Source organism: Argopecten irradians, chromosome 16 (genome assembly GCF_041381155.1).
Source record: "Argopecten irradians isolate NY chromosome 16, Ai_NY, whole genome shotgun sequence".
Taxonomy (NCBI): domain Eukaryota; kingdom Metazoa; phylum Mollusca; class Bivalvia; order Pectinida; family Pectinidae; genus Argopecten; species Argopecten irradians.
Window position 1 is genome coordinate 15,242,775 of NC_091149.1, and position 18,503 is coordinate 15,261,277.

At 34.9% G+C, this 18,503-nt stretch overlaps 1 protein-coding gene across 1 annotated transcript; it reads right to left on the reverse strand.

Moving 5' to 3' along the window:
* Positions 1–1,586: 1,586 nt before the first annotated feature.
* On the reverse strand, positions 1,587–15,079 carry LOC138311199 (pleckstrin homology domain-containing family A member 8-like). Its single transcript, XM_069252680.1, has 12 exons — positions 14,721–15,079; positions 13,610–13,726; positions 13,007–13,162; positions 12,707–12,828; positions 12,022–12,186; positions 11,654–11,679; positions 10,766–11,197; positions 10,106–10,191; positions 9,826–9,884; positions 8,871–9,001; positions 8,275–8,407; positions 1,587–6,735 (listed from the first exon to the last, which is right to left on the reverse strand). The coding sequence occupies exons 1-12, from the start codon at positions 14,767–14,769 to the stop codon at positions 6,538–6,540; spliced, it is 1,674 nt and encodes a 557-aa protein (XP_069108781.1). The 5' UTR covers positions 14,770–15,079; the 3' UTR covers positions 1,587–6,537.
* Between the last annotated feature and the right edge of the window lie 3,424 nt (positions 15,080–18,503).

Below are 18,503 nucleotides of genomic sequence, written 5' to 3' on the forward strand. Positions count from 1 at the left end.
AACTAATTCAATCTACCTGAAGCGAATGACAGTTTTAGAATCTTATCGAAATAATATTCTATTACAAGGAACCATTGATTGGTGTTACAATTTTGATTGCCAATTTAAAGACATTTTTAGCATGTATAACTAAATACAATCGGAATACTGTTTATACACTGACTTCATCAGTCATGTGGTCTATAAACCAGCAGACGTTCCAACCCTTGTCCCAGAACATCCTCGTCATGGTAGGTCAACAGTGGCAATCAACTAAGTCCTTGTCAATGGATGACTTCCAGTCCTCCTCCCGTCTGTTCCACAGCCAGTAGAATGCAGGTTCTAGCCTCTGCTACTCTTCCTGCTGCTGTCTTCTGTGCCTTCCAGACTACTGCCAGAGTCTGTAGTATTGTCAATATTGAGCGTGATTGTAATCCCTTGCAGCTAGCCTCCACCAGGGACAGATCAGTGTGCTACACTTCATATCTGCAATTTCCACGAGGTCTGTATGTTTGTCCTTTCCCTCTCATTGTTCTGCACACATTGCTCATTATCTGTCTGAATTCGGCAGACCACATCACCGCATTAGGACATAACATGGTCTGTACTACGCCTGGCAATACCAACTTTTCCCCTAGGTCAACCTAAGGCCCAATGTCTATGTTAGCTCAAGAATGCATTTAGTACCAGTTTGGGTCTTGCCTTTGGTCACAAATCAGATGAAAAATATTTTGCTTTTCCAGATTTGCATCTACATAAAGTTAAATTTTCTATATCAATGTAATTGTCGCATCAACAACATTAAAATTTTATGTTTACCCAAAAAAGTGCTTAAGATTATTGAACTTTTGACGGTACATATCAAGAACAAGACTGACTTGCCTGCAAACTTCCATTTTATTCCAACAAGAAACAGTTTGGTCAACATTGAATTTCTACGAGTATTTACATAAAGCAATGCATAAATATGTATTATATACATTTACAAATATGGAATCATTATCATGGACAAACTTGGTTTTGACAACTACGAATAAATAATATGACACCAGTATATATATCTATATAAATTCCTTACGCAGCGCTTAGTCATCAATGTATATATATATATATACACTACTAGTATACCATTTATGGAATCGACTACATTCCATATGCAAAAAAGAAATAGGATAATGTAGATTATTGGATTTTTAACGCAATGTACATATCATTCAACAATTAAAACAAAACATTTTGAAACAAATGGCTAAATATGGAACAAAAACATAAAATGTTCAGTCAGTTAGAAATATGAAATAAAATATAACCACATTGATCAATTTGAGATAATCTGATACAGACTATAGCTTACCTTATTAAAATGAACATAAAATAACTAAAACTAGTATTCCTACTTTGAAATAAAATCATAAATAAAGGTAAATATTGCAGAAATAAGAGGAAATCAAATGTCAAGATCACGGAAAATTTCATCTAGAGTACAATGTTATTGCCTACAGCTATAAGCAGAACATTTAAACCCCATGGTTGATTGACCAACATTTCTATAAATATTCACTAAAATCAAATTAATATAATCTGGATAATTTAAACAATAAGAAAAGAAAGAGGCCAAAAGGGCCTTAACGGTCATCTGACTACCTTGACAATAGTAAAATTAATTATATATGGTGTCACTTTGTCAGGATCATGTCAGGATCATTTTCAATTTCTTTCAACAAATTTTATTTCAAACAAGAGGCCCAAGGGCCTTTAAATATAGGAAATTAATTAGACATAGTGTCATGGTAGTCATCTTCGATTTGGGATCAACCAGAGATGTAACAATACTTTGTCTGGACCATGTCAGGATCATTTCATGCAAGTTTCAGCCAAATCCCTTCGGTAGAACTTGAGAATAAGTTCAAAATGTGTTTTCAAGATGGCGGCTGTGATGGCCATCTTGGATTTCCGATTGACCCGAAAAATAACAACACTTTGTCTGGACCATGTCAGGATCATTTCATGCAAGTTTCAGCGAAATTGCACCGGTAGAACTTGAGAAGAAGTTCAAAATGTGTTTTCAAGATGGAGACTGTGGCTGCCATCTTGGATTTCAGATCGACCCGAAAAATAACAACACTTTGTCGGGACCATGTCAGGATCATTTCATGCAAGTTTCAGCCAAATCCCTTCGGTAGAACTTGAGAATAAGTTCAAAATGTGTTTTCAAGATGGCGGCGTGTGGTGGCCATCTTTGATTTCGGATCGACTCGAAAAATAACAACACTTTGTCGGGACCATGTCAGGATCATTTCATGCAAGTTTCAGCCAAATCCCACTGGTAGAACTTGAGAAGAAGTTCAAAATGTGTTTTCAAGATGGCGGCTGTGGTGGCCATCTTGGATTTCTGTTCGACCCAAAAAATAACAACACTTTGTCGGGACCATGTCAGGATCATTTCATGCAAGTTTCAGCCAAATCGCACTAGTAGAACTTGAGAAGAAGTTCAAAATGTGTTTTCAAGATGGCGCCTGTGGCGGCCATCTTGGATTTCGGATCGACCCGAAAAATAACAACACTTTGTCGGGACCGTGTCAGGATCATTTCATGCAAGTTTCAGCCAAATCGCACTGGTAGAACTTGAGAAGAAGTTTAAAATGTGTTTTCAAGATGGCGGCTGTGGCGGCCATCTTTGATTTCGGATCGACCCGAAAAATAACAACACTTTGTCGGGACCATGTCAGGATCATTTCATGCAAGTTTCAGCCAAATCGCACGGGTAGAACTTGAGAAGAAGTTCAAAATGTGTTTTCAAGATGGCGCCTGTGGCGGCCATCTTGGATTTCAGATCGACCCGAAAAATAACAACACTTTGTCGGGACCATGTCAGGATCATTTCATGCAAGTTTCAGCCAAATCGCACCGGTAGAACTTGAGAAGAAGTTTAAAATGTGTTTTCAAGATGGCGGCTGTGGCGGCCATCTTGGATTTCGGATCGACCCGAAAAATAACAACACTTTGTCGGGACCATCTCAGGATCATTTCAGGTAAGTTTCAGCTCAATCCCACTGGTCAAATTTGAGAAGAAGTTCAAAATGTGAAAAGTTAACGCACGGCGGACGGCGCACGGCGGATGGCGCACGGCGGACGGCGGACGGCGCACGACGACGGACGAAACATGATGACTATAGGTCATCCTGACCCTTCGGGTCAGATGACCTAAAAAGATACTCTGAAACGTCTTATTTTTGCAACAATTTAACATCTTGTTTCCATGACAACTTAACATCTCATTTCAATGTGTCTAAATGGCTTTTCACAGCGATTGAGATAGAAAGTTGAAAAGTTCTAATACTTATGGTTAAAAAAATTTCAGTAATTTGTTTCTGTGAAAATGAATCACACTCAGATCGCACCTGAAAATAAGATGGTTTAAAATTAACAAACAATAAACAAAGGCAATATAAGTCTAATTCTATCTGGAGATCATTCCAATCCATCTTAGTTAATTACCTTTGTTTCACTCTCTCAGTAGTCAGTACTGACCGACAATCGTAGCATCTCAAGAGTAATTTCTGTCAATCTTCGGCTCCGGTACACAAAGTCTAATATTTCAAAATTAAAGATTGCCCGAAATTTCTCCGAGGTAATCCGATTGTACTGACCTAGTGTAACAAAGGGAAGTAACTCTGATATCTGAGAATACCTAGAGATGCATTACCGATTCATTTCAGTTACTCTAAACTAAAGAAATAAACATTCTACTTAAACAGTTACACATTCTAGTTAACCAGTGAACATTAGGGATTTCTAACATATAGGATAGGTGTATTATATAATACATGTAGTACTATTGTAAGGACATTAGCTTGACTAGTAACTCTGGGGGCCAATACACCCAACGCCGATGTTGAGCAAAACAATTTTTCTGAACACTTTGCTATAATAATGTAGAGTTATTTAATATTAATTAATGTTAATATCTTAAGACAGCTCTTAATGAAAAAGTGCAGAAATCCCTCAAAAACATGTAGCCTCAATCTCCAGGGTTTACTATCACTATCATATCCAACCATACCCCTGGACTATGTCTTAGCAATACTGAAGACTCTGTGTGCGACAACTTATATACAAGATGAGACAGGGTAGTTTGGTCCATTGATCTACATCAAAGAGATCAGCAAATGGTACACTGTATTTGTTTTAATTGAAGTTGGGAGTTGTTGGGAGTTCTTCCAGAATAAGTCAAGATTTAGGCAAGTGATTGGTCAGTCTTTTTCTCCTGAAATGCCTTCAGTATGAGATAGTTTAGAGGTGAATATAATAGTAATCCCTGGAGTATTGAGGATTCTGGGTATTCTGCAAAAGGATAAATAAGATGTAAATTCAAAATTGAGAATATACAAGACTGTCCTAATTACTTGAAGTAATGAGAATATTGCAAGACTTATTTTGATTTCCTTATCTCAACTAAATGCCAGTCAAATTACATTTCTGATGGCTATATTTCTGTTTAACAAGAAGACAAATTATCTTGTAATATCAAAATAACTTTGCATGTAAGCACAAGATAGAAAATAAAGGCATATAGCTGTCTATATGAACACAAATAATAGTATTGAAGCTAAATATGGATTTTTTTCTCGAAAAACAAAATCAAGAAATTGGATATAAAAGCAATTATATTGCATTTGAGAAATGTGAATAGTAATTAGCACTAAATAATTACTTTATACATTTTGTAATTTTACACTTTTTAAAAAAATAAGAAACTACAGGTATATATACTTCAAATCGGGATCTTACGCTCAATCGGATTATATAGTCATGAGATCATTATCTGAACATCCATTTCACAAAACCTCAATTGATCAATTAAACAGAGACAGAAAAAAAAAGCGAAAAATAATCTCACAAACATCAAACATAAAAATATAACCAATATATACAATCTAATTAAAATCAGATCTAATATTAGTCTACATATGTATATGTAGTACAATGAAAGATCTAATTTTAATTACTAGATGGAACCCATATAAATACTGTGACAGTAGCTGAGTAAATAATACCTTACTCTGGATACTAATTATGTACTTTTCCCACAATATGTTAATTGATTCCCACAGTAACGTGGATATTTTACAGTCATTCGTTCTCTTTCCTGGACTGAATAAGGTAAACCTTCGCTTAGTTCGAGCAAAAGCAAATAAAATATTGATGAACCAGTTATATAGATAATATTTATATACTTATTTAATTTCTACACTTCTAATCCAATAAAACAAAATCTTACCAAAACTGATTAATTGCACGATTTACATATATATTCAAATTACACTTCTATCACATTTTAAAAAACAAAACAAAATTTTTCGAACTTTAGGAGCAAACCTGACCTAACATGACAGAATAAGACCAAACTGACAATATATGCTACCTCCATATTTTACATCCGATCCATAAAAACACACATTTTATATTATTTGTAAGTCAATATTATACGTAAGTACTTCAACATAAAATTACCATAATCAGATTTGTGACATCAGAATAACGTACATTGTATAATAAAGTTGGTCTGGTTGACCGACTCGTCCCAGTATGATGGAATGTAAATTCTACAGCTGAAAAAGTAGATGCAGATTTCAAACATCAGTACCGGGTATTCATAGTATTGATAATTGGTCATTATTTAAAATATCTCAGTAAGTTAATAAATTACAAGAATGAATTAATGCCTACGTAGTATTCAGAATAATAAATGCAAATTTTCAAAAATGTCAATTTCTTTTATATATTGTCAACAAATAACTTAAAAGATAAGTTACAGATAATTGACCTTTTTTATCAAGTCTGTTTATTTAACTAAGATTAATCGTTAAATGAATTTAGTTTGTTACAGAACCGGGAAAATTATGAACTCATAAGAATCAAGTCTGCTTTAATATCAAACTAAGATCAATCACTAAATGAACTTAGTTTGTTACAGAACCGGGTAAATAAGAACTTAAACAAATTAACAATTCACTAACTCTCAATATCACAACAAAATGGACATATTATACATGTAACAATACATAAATGGAATGAGGACAGGAATTATAAGTAGTGTGTCATTTATAAGGAACTGGAATATACTTTTCGTTACCCTTTCAAATCAGAAAAGTTTGTAGATATTGAACTATGAAATATTGTGACACCAAAAGTCATTTGTAATTCTAAAGCTTGAAGCTTAGGTTGTATTTGTAATTTTAAAGTGTGAATATTACAGAGTAAGGTTTGGCATTATTTTGTTTTAACTAAATTAAGGAAAGTTTAATCCCAAACTTTGATGGTTTCCTAAACTTCTGTAATGCTTTGTGGAGAATTTTAAGTTACCATTAAGGAATTTCCTTGAAATAAGTAATGTTGACGAAACTGTAATCAGCTTCAGTTACATACAAGAAGTACAAAAGTACGACTTAGAAATATTTAGGAGACAATCATGATAAAAATTGACATAATAGAGCATATACCTATCACACGCTAATTTGTAACTTATGACAATATTCTATAATCACAGTAAACCAATCAGATTTGTTCGTCGTTGTCGAGAGAATGGGATTTGTAGAAGTCCTTTAGGATTTGGATCACTTCGTCCAGTGCTGTACAGTAACTTTCTAGGTCCGCCATGAGAGATTGCATGAAGAGTGAGCCCTCCCCTGTGTGCCCTGGCGCGTTGAGTTGGGTTACAAAGACGGATTTGTAAGGCAAGGCCTTCACAGCTACCTGTAGGAATTGAAAAAAATGTAACTAGAAATTGTTGTTTGTATCTCTCTTTCTATGGGTGTTTATGGACCATTAAAATTACATTCAATTGGTGTTCATATTTGAATGTTTCGATAAGATATTTTTGACAACTGATATTTGGAGCAAGACCAATACGGCCTAATTTCCTTTTAATTCAATAAAGACTTTATGAGAAATTGAGTAATGACCAACAAAATGTTTTGAATTAAACAATGAAAGATCTTGTTTTCTCTTACCCCAGACAGGGATATCTACAGTTTTACCGTTGTGAGATTTTTCTATCTCAACCAAGGGGAAAGACAAGCTACACAAGATCTTCACACGTGCCCAACAATAGTATGACGTCACAACAACAGTATCATGATGTCAAGGTAATAGTACTATAACGTCACAACAACAATGAAATGACGTCACAAAGACGGCAACTCACTGAGGTCACATCATCCTCGCTTGCATAATTCACATGTTTATTAGAGACACAAAGTGGTGCATGGGGTAAGAGAAAAAGAATCATTCACCCTCATTGGGTTGAGACAGAAGATCTCAACCCTCGGGATAAGATTCTTAAGCTGTCAAACACTCGGCACAGCCTCATGTTTGACAACTTAAGAACCTTACCCCTCGGGTTGAGATTCTCCTGTCTCACCACAAAAGAGGTGAAAGATTCTATTATTCTCCCATACTTGACAGGGTTATCCCGGGGTTGCCAGGGAAAAGATAACTCTGTCTTTTACCAAGATAGGGAAAGGACAGTTCACACGCGCTAGACAGCGACATAATCAATACATGCGGCGGCCAATTTTAATCACAGTGGCGATCATGTCCACTGCACCATTTCTCCTTAAAGTATGGAAGAAAAATTCATAAATCTCACATGGGCCAGTCAGGTGGACAGGGATATTTCATTATTTTATCACTCTTTCCCTGGCATCAGTCTGCGACTTTAAGCACTAGTCTGACTAGTTACGGCTGGACTAGTGCTTATTGTAATGAACTAGTCCAATTGGACTAGTGCTTCCCACCCAATTAAAATCGTTATAAAATACTACATCTGCAGTGGTCAATTGCATTTTCAACACATTATGAATGCATTCTGTTATTTCTGTATGCGATTTTAATCCGGATGCATCTTTTTGTTAAAATTTACGTTCACGAACACATCCAGACTGTACTCTGGGTCAATAATCGTAATTTGATAATGACCGAAGTGCTGAAGCAAAACGGCTGTATATCTATTTTTGACTAGTGTTTAAATAGCCGGGCTAGTAATATTTTGGGGTTTACAAATCCAAAGGAAAAAAGTTAACGTCACAGACTGTGGCATTGTATTAGATTTCAATTTTTCCATTACACAGAGAAAATTTCTAACTTTGATACATTTCGACTGTATCGCAAATGTGTTACTGAGCACTCCTATATTGTCACCTGACTGTCCATCTACACATGACACTACAGTGACCATTTCTCAGTATCACATTCGACTGAAGAAGTTATCATTACTGTATCATTGAAACTTACAGCAAATACCCCTCGCACTACCCATCCGTGGAATGGTTTAAGTGTTCGGCTATAGGCATTGTTGACCGCTAGACCAAGGTCTGGCTGACCATCGAGCATTTCCCGGAATATCTCCCTGATAAACTCAAGGCCTCTGGAATGGAATTAAGGACATATGTGAATGTTTATTTGCTGCAACATAGATTCATTATAGCTCCCTATTGAGATTGAAGCCTCAATACTACACATTCTAAGATGTTAATGATGAAGTGGCAGGAAAGAAGAAGAAATACCAGCTTTTGTCGTTATTGACTAAATCATAACAGCCGATATGAGACCACATTTTGGTGACTTTTCAAAGTGCTACTTCTAGATTTCACGATGGGGACAAAATAGTAAAAGAGAGCTGCCAGAATTATTTTCATATGTGTAGTCATTGCGTCCAAAGCTACAAATACATGTATATGCATACTGTGGAGATATGGCATTTTAAGTAGATGTAGTTGGGTAGAGTAAATACATTTGAACTTAAGAACTAACAAACAGAGAGTGCAAAGGTCATCAGATAGTGACCCTCGAACAGGATGTTGTTGGAGGATCTGTAATGAGGTTGTTACCTTTTCATCCAGAGCAGAGCTACGGTGGCTGAACTTGACAAGTGGTGTTGTCGTGACTGCATCTCTGATAATACCATACGCTGTAAAGTACAGTAGTTACTCGGATTTGTTGAATATTTCTGTTGCATTTTCTGAAATGAGAAGTAATTTGTTGACCATACCAATCTGCCTTTGTGACTACCTCTTCATAAAGACTATATGTTTAACAAGATCACTTTACTACAGGGTTCCAAATAGCCAATTGATATAAAAGGCCCACTATTTTTTCCGAAACGAAAATGGAAAGTTTCTTAAAAACAATAACAACCCCAAATAAATGCAAGATTTCCTGCATAATATTCCGTCTTTTCATATTACAGAGTTAGCTCCCTTGCGGGTAGGTATCGATTGTTACGTCATTATTTTGTGAGCACAATTCACGTCATTTTCTCCAAAAAGTATGACGTTACGCTCACAAACACATGACATCACAATCAATACCTACCCGCAAGTGCAGATAACTCTTTAATATGCAAATTCGGAATATTTTTAAGTGATGATTCATTTCGCACTTTTGCCGTCTGGCGCAGTTATAGTCAAATAGGACAACAGTAGGAAACATAATTTATTAAATTGTTATAGGACAACAGTAGGAAACATAATTTATTAAATTGTTATAAATGTGTTAATAACTGTAGCCTTTGACAGTAAGCTGATCCCTTTTGAAACTTTACAAAATTATCAATCTCGTCTTACCTACCATTATGAAAATTGAAAACATTTTCGGAAAGGTAGTGGGCCTTTAACACTATTGGCTGTGTGTTTAAAGACAATATGGCTAACAAATCCATTATTACTGTGTCCCTTCATTGGTCTTTATTGACAGGTTTGACTAAATAAGTATTCAAATAATTATCATTTGAATTGAGCTTCAGCTATTAACCCAGTAGTTTTATGACCATAATTACAAACTTACTCGTATATTTCCCTGAAAATCCATCTTCACTGGAGCAAAGGTTGTAGCATTAAACTTGTCTGAAAAATAAGCATGAATATTAATTAAGCTACTGAAAAATAAGCATGAATATTAATTAAGCTAAGATTTGGGGCAATAATTATTATATGTATTTCTGATATCATGTAATTGTCTAGTGCATGTAAGCTGTCTTACACTCCTCAATAATCTAACATGGGATTTTCCTTATGAAGTATGGGAGAATATCAGGTTCTTTTCCTTACTGCAAAATTCTACTTACCAAATATAGGCACTAGTGAACGACAACTTCCCAGGAATGGTTCGACCGGGATTCCTCCATCTTCTTCAAATCTGATATCCATGAAACTGTGCAAATTGAACAAGAAATCATTTAGTCACTAAAGGAAAGTATTTTTCAAACTTTTATTTGTGGTACATATTCAGAAGAAACATAAATGATATTAGAATATCTACAGTTTTACTTCTTTCACAATGAAAACCTTTTCTAAGTTTGAAAAAAATCGCAACACAAAAATTGCCTGTCTTTTGATTTGAATTTTGCAGTTGTGGATACTCTTGTCCTAGTACTATCCCAATGAAGCATACAACCAAAGATACCAAATGACAAACCTCACTATGTTACATTATATTGGTGATTGGTAAACTAGTTGTCCCATGCCCTTTATGCTGAGCGCTGTTAAGCAGGAACAAAAACTACCTTTTATAGACTATACTATAGACCATATTGTGGTTTAGTCAAGAGACAAAACCCATACCTTCCTTTTATTGGTGAACATGAACACCCAACGTTATATTCTGGAGTTGGGAGATCAATATTTTACATTTAAAGTCATTCACTCCCAAAATTCCAAAATAGACTATTCCAGTCTTAGGACTAGAAGAATCTTAATGTGTCTTTAAGGGTGAATGGGTGTGTTACCTTGGATTCATTGCAGAGAAAAACGTAGGAGTTTTAGCATCTATGGCATCTTTGAATTCTTCTTCACTGTTTATACTTGTAGACGATACAGATTTCACACTGGAGCTCTCCAGTGTAGAAACTCCATTTTCTGTCATTTTTAAGCCATGATCCGGGCCAGAATTCACACTAGTTTTTGACACATTGGAACGTGGATTAACAGAAGTTAATGATTTACTGTATTGATCAGTTTCTGTGGTGATGGGAAGTCGTGCACTTAAATTTTTATCACTGTCAGAGTGATCACGACTTGTGTCCATTGAATGGTCTGACAGAGATTGGTCCGAGAATGAATTTTCAGAGGCTGTTCTTCTTCTACTGGAGTTTTTTGGAAATGATGGCAAACCATCTCTTGGAAGAGGTGAATTCTTTTTTGATTCTGCTGAATGTGGTCTACAATTTAAAGAAATCTTAATTAGAATATATTACTTGTGGCTTTGGTTGATACTTCAAACCACATCCTTTCTCTAGCTCCTTGACCTATTCTACATAATACTGAATAAAAGATAGTAATTAAGTTGTTTTTCCCATCAAATTACAAGATTACAAATTGCATCTTTAGAGTCTGATCAAATTGAAAAAAATATTGCAATTTAAATAAATTTATTTAAAATGAAAGTTAAAGGGGAGATAACTCATATATATTAATATTGTATTAAAATCTATAAAAGGAATCTATGTTTCATACCGATTTTTGATTTTAAGAATTTTTTTCTCATCACTAGAAATGATTTACTACACAAAATAATTTTATGGGTTTTAATTGAGCAAATTACTTCTATTATTAGAATTTTTATTACGATACTTAATAATCTAATAGTTGTTATTTTGACAATATCATTTATTTACCTTCCAGATACTGACAGTCTCTCTCCCTAAAATAAGAAATGTGGTAAATGAAATTACAGGTAAAGTGTACAATCTACAAATGTTCTATCCCCTATATCAAGTATAACCACTACGTATCATAACAATTAAATAATCATACGTGTATAATGTCAAAGAATTATTATCATGAAAATTAATTCATCAAAGAATTATTATGCTAACTAATTATAGTTTTACGCTTGACAGTAATCAATTGGGTTATGAGAGTAAAGCATGTTGATCTGTCACTCAATAACTTTTGGATTTGACATATTTGGGTAGTGAAAAAAAGATCAGTGATCATGAAGATCTTTCGATTTTAAAAGAACTGATACAGAATTAAAACTCACCTTTTTAAGGGGTTTCTGCTGAGGTAGCACAAGTTGAATGTCTCGTACTGGTTTTGGCGAAGTTTCATAAGCAATGCTGGCGTTTGCGATCTTCATACAGTCATCTAATGTCTGAATGAATGTATCACATGTAGCACCAAGGAGTGACGTAGCCTCGTCTAGCTTCTGTAAAACCAGACAGGTTCAGAGTAAATACATGTATTTATCAAAATAGCCAACTCAGCATAATTATTTTGTAAAACAAGATAGGTTCAAAATAGGTCAAAACAGGCATATATCAAAATAACATCCACATACTGTAATTATATATTGTAAAACTAGGTTCAAAGTTGATCAATAATAAAAAAAATAATCACATAATTTCACAGAGTAAAACTACAGAGGTTTAGAATTTGATCACTTATCAAAACAAGAAAGTTTAATATTCAATTGATATGACAAATTATTCAATAGTCATCCCGTCTATTGAAGACCTTAGACTGATTAGTTTAAACAGTTTTTTGACCTTGATATGCCACTAACCTTGACCCTGCAGGTATGCCACTAACCTTAACCAAAATAGCAGGTATTTGAATGACCTTAGCATGACCTTGTCTAGCTAAGGTAATTTTTATTATCCTTGACCTTAAGCTAACAAAATAGCAGGTTATGAACGACCTTGACCTTGCCTGGGTAGACTACTGACCTTGACATCTGGCTGACTTTCCTGGACTGCACTCTTTACCGAGTGGACCTGTTGCATCAGAAGATCACAGTACAATCGTAATTCTGACTTCTTGGTCCTGACAATGTCCGGAGATATCTCACCTACAAAGAAAGAAAAAAAAAAGCATTTTTCATTTTCACACCAGACAATACTTTCAAGCTGGTCAGGTCAAAAGTAGGTCAGACATTTTCAAGGCGGGGTTTTATTCTAGGGTCTATTCTAGTTTGAAAAAGTGAAAACGGGGTTCGTTTGACATTAGTAAAGGTATAAAGTACACACCCATTTCCTCAGATGGTCTCCCATTGGTCAGGGAAGCCTTGCATGTCCCCATAGCAACCAGCCATCTTTGACGCTCGTGTGGAGATGAAGCTTTGATGTAAAAATGCTGTTCGTGTGGAATTATCAAGTCCAATCTAGTATGATCAGTGCTGTGAACTGTAACCATGGAAACAGAACAGTCAGTAATATTGAGGATTCACATTTCCTTGTACCCATGGAAATAGGAAGAAAATAGTACAGAGCAGTAATTGCAGTGATTTTCTTACTCAATAATTTCAGAGAATTAACAAGGCATTGTATCTTTCTTGAAACATGTATATTTTATAGAGTTTTTCTTTATTTGGGAAAATATTTACATAAAACTGGGAAAATACAGTAAAACTCTCTAGGGGAAGGGGCCTTTATTTGGCCCCAAATGTATCTAAAAATCACTGAATATGAGGTTCCTTTTTCAGTGTAACCATCATCATGGAACAGAAAAACAAATTCAATGTACAGTAAGGATTCACATTTTTTGTTCAAGGTATAACCCCAAATACTTTTTAAGTTTTAACATTTTCAGACAATATCCTGTTTTATAGATGTCACCACATCCTGCTTTACCTGATATATCACAGACGGCCATCTGAAGGGATCCTTTACACCCATTGATCACATCCTCCTGTGACTTGTAATACGACAATACACCATTGTCTAATACAAACCACCGGGGCTGCCAGCCTGAAAGGGAAAAAAATCTTGTAACCTCATTGTCTCAAATTGTTGTAACAAAACCACAGATGAAGTAACATGATTAAATAATTCTACTAAACAGGTTGGGCACATTAACATTTTTGCGTTTGAGTAACAGTTTCTCATTTTAATAAATCTAGAGGTATCCAGGTCTTATTGGTTAAAGATGCTCCACCGCCGACAGAGCATAAATGATATTCATCATTTGAACAATAATTGGTGTTTAATCGTGTATATATATGCCTAATTAACACAAAAAATAACATAAAATAATTTGTTTCGCCTTTGGTGCATGCGCAATCATTACTTCATTCTATATAGGATATAGTGGCATGGAATTTTTTCGGGATGCAATTAATTATTTTTCATATTTTTAACTTGAAGTAAAATTAGAAGCTTAAACTTTTCAATGGTGGTAATGGTGTAAAGTAAGTAACTTTTGTAACTGAAGAAAAATACTAAATCGTCTGCTTATGTTTTTGATAGTGAAAAAATACCATTTGTCAGCGGTGGAGCATGGTTAATCAAATGCAGAACTGTTAGTCTGTTACCCATACTGGTATCCAGGGACAATGTTAAATAATGTGCCCAGCTTTCTAAAAGTAGTAATGAAACAGACTGTCTTCGTATCAAACTCTTTAAAGAGACCATCTACATTTTGAGACCATTGCCTTGGGATATCACAATGCAGTTTGACCTGTCTATAACAACCACCTTGTCAAACAGACCATTTTTTGGTTTGTAAGTGGATTTTGTATACATCAGAGATTTGACTGTATTGTAGGGTATTGTGTTATACAATAAACATTGTATTAGGAAAACTGATTGATAGCCAATGGTACTCAGTCCTGTGATAATACCAATGACGGCGTTCTGTTGACACAAGTATTGTTGCAAATATTGATGTAATATATCGATTAAAATTAATAATGTGGTCCAAACCAGGATACTCTCAATCCTCTCTCTATGACTGATTCCTTACCACTCATGTAGTTTGTCCACTTCCAAAGTAGACCCTCCATGACGACCATCTGAATGGTTTCTCTATCTAGACACGTGAAGATGCACTAGGGTTGTATCGGGTGGCGTGATGCTGTCACAGTTCAAATGACCAGGTTACGAGTTGTGTCCGCCCCTTCATGTCAATGCATGTCGTCCCTTTTTTACAACCGGCTGTCTAATCTTTATCATCTATAGCCTATTCTTTTTGTTCACACTTCATATCGATTTGTATATGTTCATAAAGTTAACAGCTGGTTTCATGTCCACATCGCCAACTCACACATTTTTTCCAAGAAAACCTTCACCTTGGCGTCAACTTCCTTGTAAACACGACCTTCCGGAATGTCGTGATCATTGCAGTGCTTGACATGCACCACTGCTTCACAAAGCGCTCCACCAACGCAGATTGATTGGATAATGGGGACTGTCTCAGAAATGATTTATGTAGTTCCCTCTGGGGTAGGGTACATGTGCGGACGTAATTTTGCATCACGTACTTAGAACTGTTTTGACGCTTCTAAAACAGGAAATCTGTTTCCTTTTTCACACACATGTAGGATTGAATCAGTTTCTATATTAAAGTTTGTTTGTTTGCCTTTCTTTGCACGGAAACCGATTTAGAATAATTTTGAAATAAGTTTAAATTTTCACTTTAATGTTATGTAATAAAATGTTCTCGAAACGGCTTTTAATTTTTAAAATGGGAATGTAAAACAAGACCGATAATTTTGTAGAGTCCTAAAAATTATTAACTTACCGTTAATACTACATTTATCATCACCTTCTGAACGATTTGATTAAAATAAATAAAATGTTTATTTTCATAACGCGGGTCGTATTATTTTTCCCGCCGTCGTCCTAAATACCGGGCGGTAGTTGACTATCACTGCGCCAGACGGCAAAACAGCGAATTTACTCTCCACTGTTTTCATATATTACGCAGGAAATCTTACATATGTTTGGTGTCGTAACCTTATTTTAAGTCATCGGTACGCATTTTCTGATGTTATTAATGTTTTTAAGAAACTTTTATATTTTGCCCCGGAAAGGTAATTTTCACTTTAATGTTATGTAATAAAATGTTATGTAATAAACTACGGTTTAAACATAACTGTTGTTTAGTTCCGCACACGGGAATATTTTGAAATATTTTTCATAATGTAAGTTAATGCTAATTTTCGTCCTTTAAATGTACATGTATACAGCTAGGAACCGAAACGGCTTTTACGGATTAACTTGAATAGAAGCTGTTTTACACTCATATTTTAGTGATATATCTTCATCACATAGAATATCAATTAAATGAGCAGTCATCCTACTACTACAGATAATATATTGAAAATTCATTATTCATTTTAGGACTTCTGTAAAATCATTATGTCAGCCAATTAAAAGCAACATTGCAAACGGCGACGCCATTTTTTCCTCTATGGGCTGATAATTTTTTTTATCTATTTTTTTATATGATTTTTAGTCTTTTCTCACAAATGCACATGCTTTGTCGGACAAAACAGTATTCGGTCGCTTCGTGTGCAGAGTTCCTGCAAGTTTACATATAAAAAGGATCATTATTGATTATTGAAATGCCTTCCTATATAAACTTCCTCGTTTTCCTCTTTGTCGTTTATGACCCGCTAAACCTAATAACCCTAATTTTGTCCTTTTTTCGGTTTAGTTTTTCACTGATATTGTTACTCCAGAAATACTCCTTCATTGCAATACATTTTACGTATCTTGTTATATTGTGTGGTATCTGAATACTTTGCAGCTGTGCCATGATATCAAGGATGTGTTGGAATCTCTATTCGCGAAGTTAGTTTTCTACTAAATTTTAGGAGCAGAGAACTTATTTTCAGTCCAAGATTGTTTTCTATTGTCTTATTTCTATAATTTTAAATTTTGCATATTCAAAATATTCAGCATTCTTGGGATGGGAAAGGGCACCATCGGAAACCACAGAGTCTACAAACTCTACTACGCTCCTTTATCAGACCGCAAAAATAGAGAAAATCAAACGTAACCATCCTGTAACTGAGGGGGGGGGGGAGGGGGTTGTGAAACTAAAATTTTCAATACTTGTCTTCTCGTCTAATGTATAAGTGTACATGAAAGGATGCCGTTTTTTCATTTTTCGATTTCAATAGACTAAGTCTGAGTACACATGGTATTATTAATGAAACATAAACTGCTCTGCCATGCCTTATCATTAATGCATTTGAAGATAAATCGACAAACTCTTATTTACAAGGCCGTTTTCGTTTGTTTAAGTCTTTAATTTTAACTATAAATACTTTCAGACCTGCAGTTGTTGATACAGGCATATGAGAACAATATAAAATCATCAGATCCGTCATTAATTCATCAACGAACAACTAGATCGAACCAGTCAAACTGTATAATCGAAAACGGTCCTAGTAAACTTGCATTACTTTAATTCCATGTACAATGGATTGCTGTTACGTCAAAAGATGTATGCCAAAATTGCCTTTCTAGATATTTCAAGGAGTACGCCAAGGTGACATCATTGACCCCTTTCTTTTCTGTTACCAACGTGATTATTGTGGCTATTTTGTATGTTTGAATTTTTTCCTTTAATTGACTTTTTCATTTATGATTTTTTTCTTGTGATTTCAATCTACATCGCCGATTGTCATACACCATGTTTATGATAGGCATTGATTTGTGTCGAGTTAACGATAATAAAGAGGACCCTGAACGTTTCGAAAACGTTACAATATCTTAAAACTTTGATTATCAAATGACAACTATTTCGATCGTTTCAAGAGGGTCCATTTAACATACCAAATTCTTGCTCTTTGGGCTGCTAACCATGTTAGATTTGCTTACCCTACTTCTAATGCAGTGTTTTAATGTGGGCCCCGGGCACTAAATCCGACAATGTTCTCTTTGTAAAGGAAATTTCAGGGACTCAGTTCATCACATCTGTATGTCTTGGACATTGGCAACTGAGTTGAAGCATCGACATTATTACTGACCACGATCCAGATATCTTTCAAGACATGTGTGGATTTCAAGATGATGAGATTTTATGTGCTGTATACTCGGCGAAGATTTATCTCTCCCAAACCTTCTAGGCAACAATGAATGAAACGATTTCACCCTGAAATGTGACGGCTTTGTCATGTACGCGATAAACTAATACCTTACTTAGCTATAAGTCATTTTTCTATAGGAGCATCACAAACATCAAAGACTTTGCAATGTAATACTTCTATGCAGACAACGAAATAAAACAACAAGGTAAAACACGCGTGAACGAATAAATGATGAACTTTGTAACTATTTCCGTTTTCAAAATGTTAAAGTTTTTTTTCTTTGCATAGTACTGTATGTAAGGTGTACGCCAAGGTCACATTATTGACCCATTTCTGTTCTGTTATTAACGTATCCTTAATTGTGGTTATTTTCAAGTTCGGATTTTTTTTCCAGTTTCTTCCTTTTTTCATTTTGTTTTAAATTAAATCTACATCACCATTTAAAATTGTCGTGCACTAATTTTTTGATAACATGGCAAGTTGATTTGTGTAAAATACCAAATAGCCGTAATTTTTCGAGTAGACTGTATTTTCGTGATTTAATGGAGAAATGTTAATGTGCTCGTGAAAATTTATCTGCTAATATCTGCTGAATATTTATCTGCTAATTAAGAAGTCATATGTATTGCTGTGTCTAGCGATGAACTAGGTCAAACACTCTATCAGACCTTGAAATGCCCTCCTATATGCCATATTTTGCATTATAT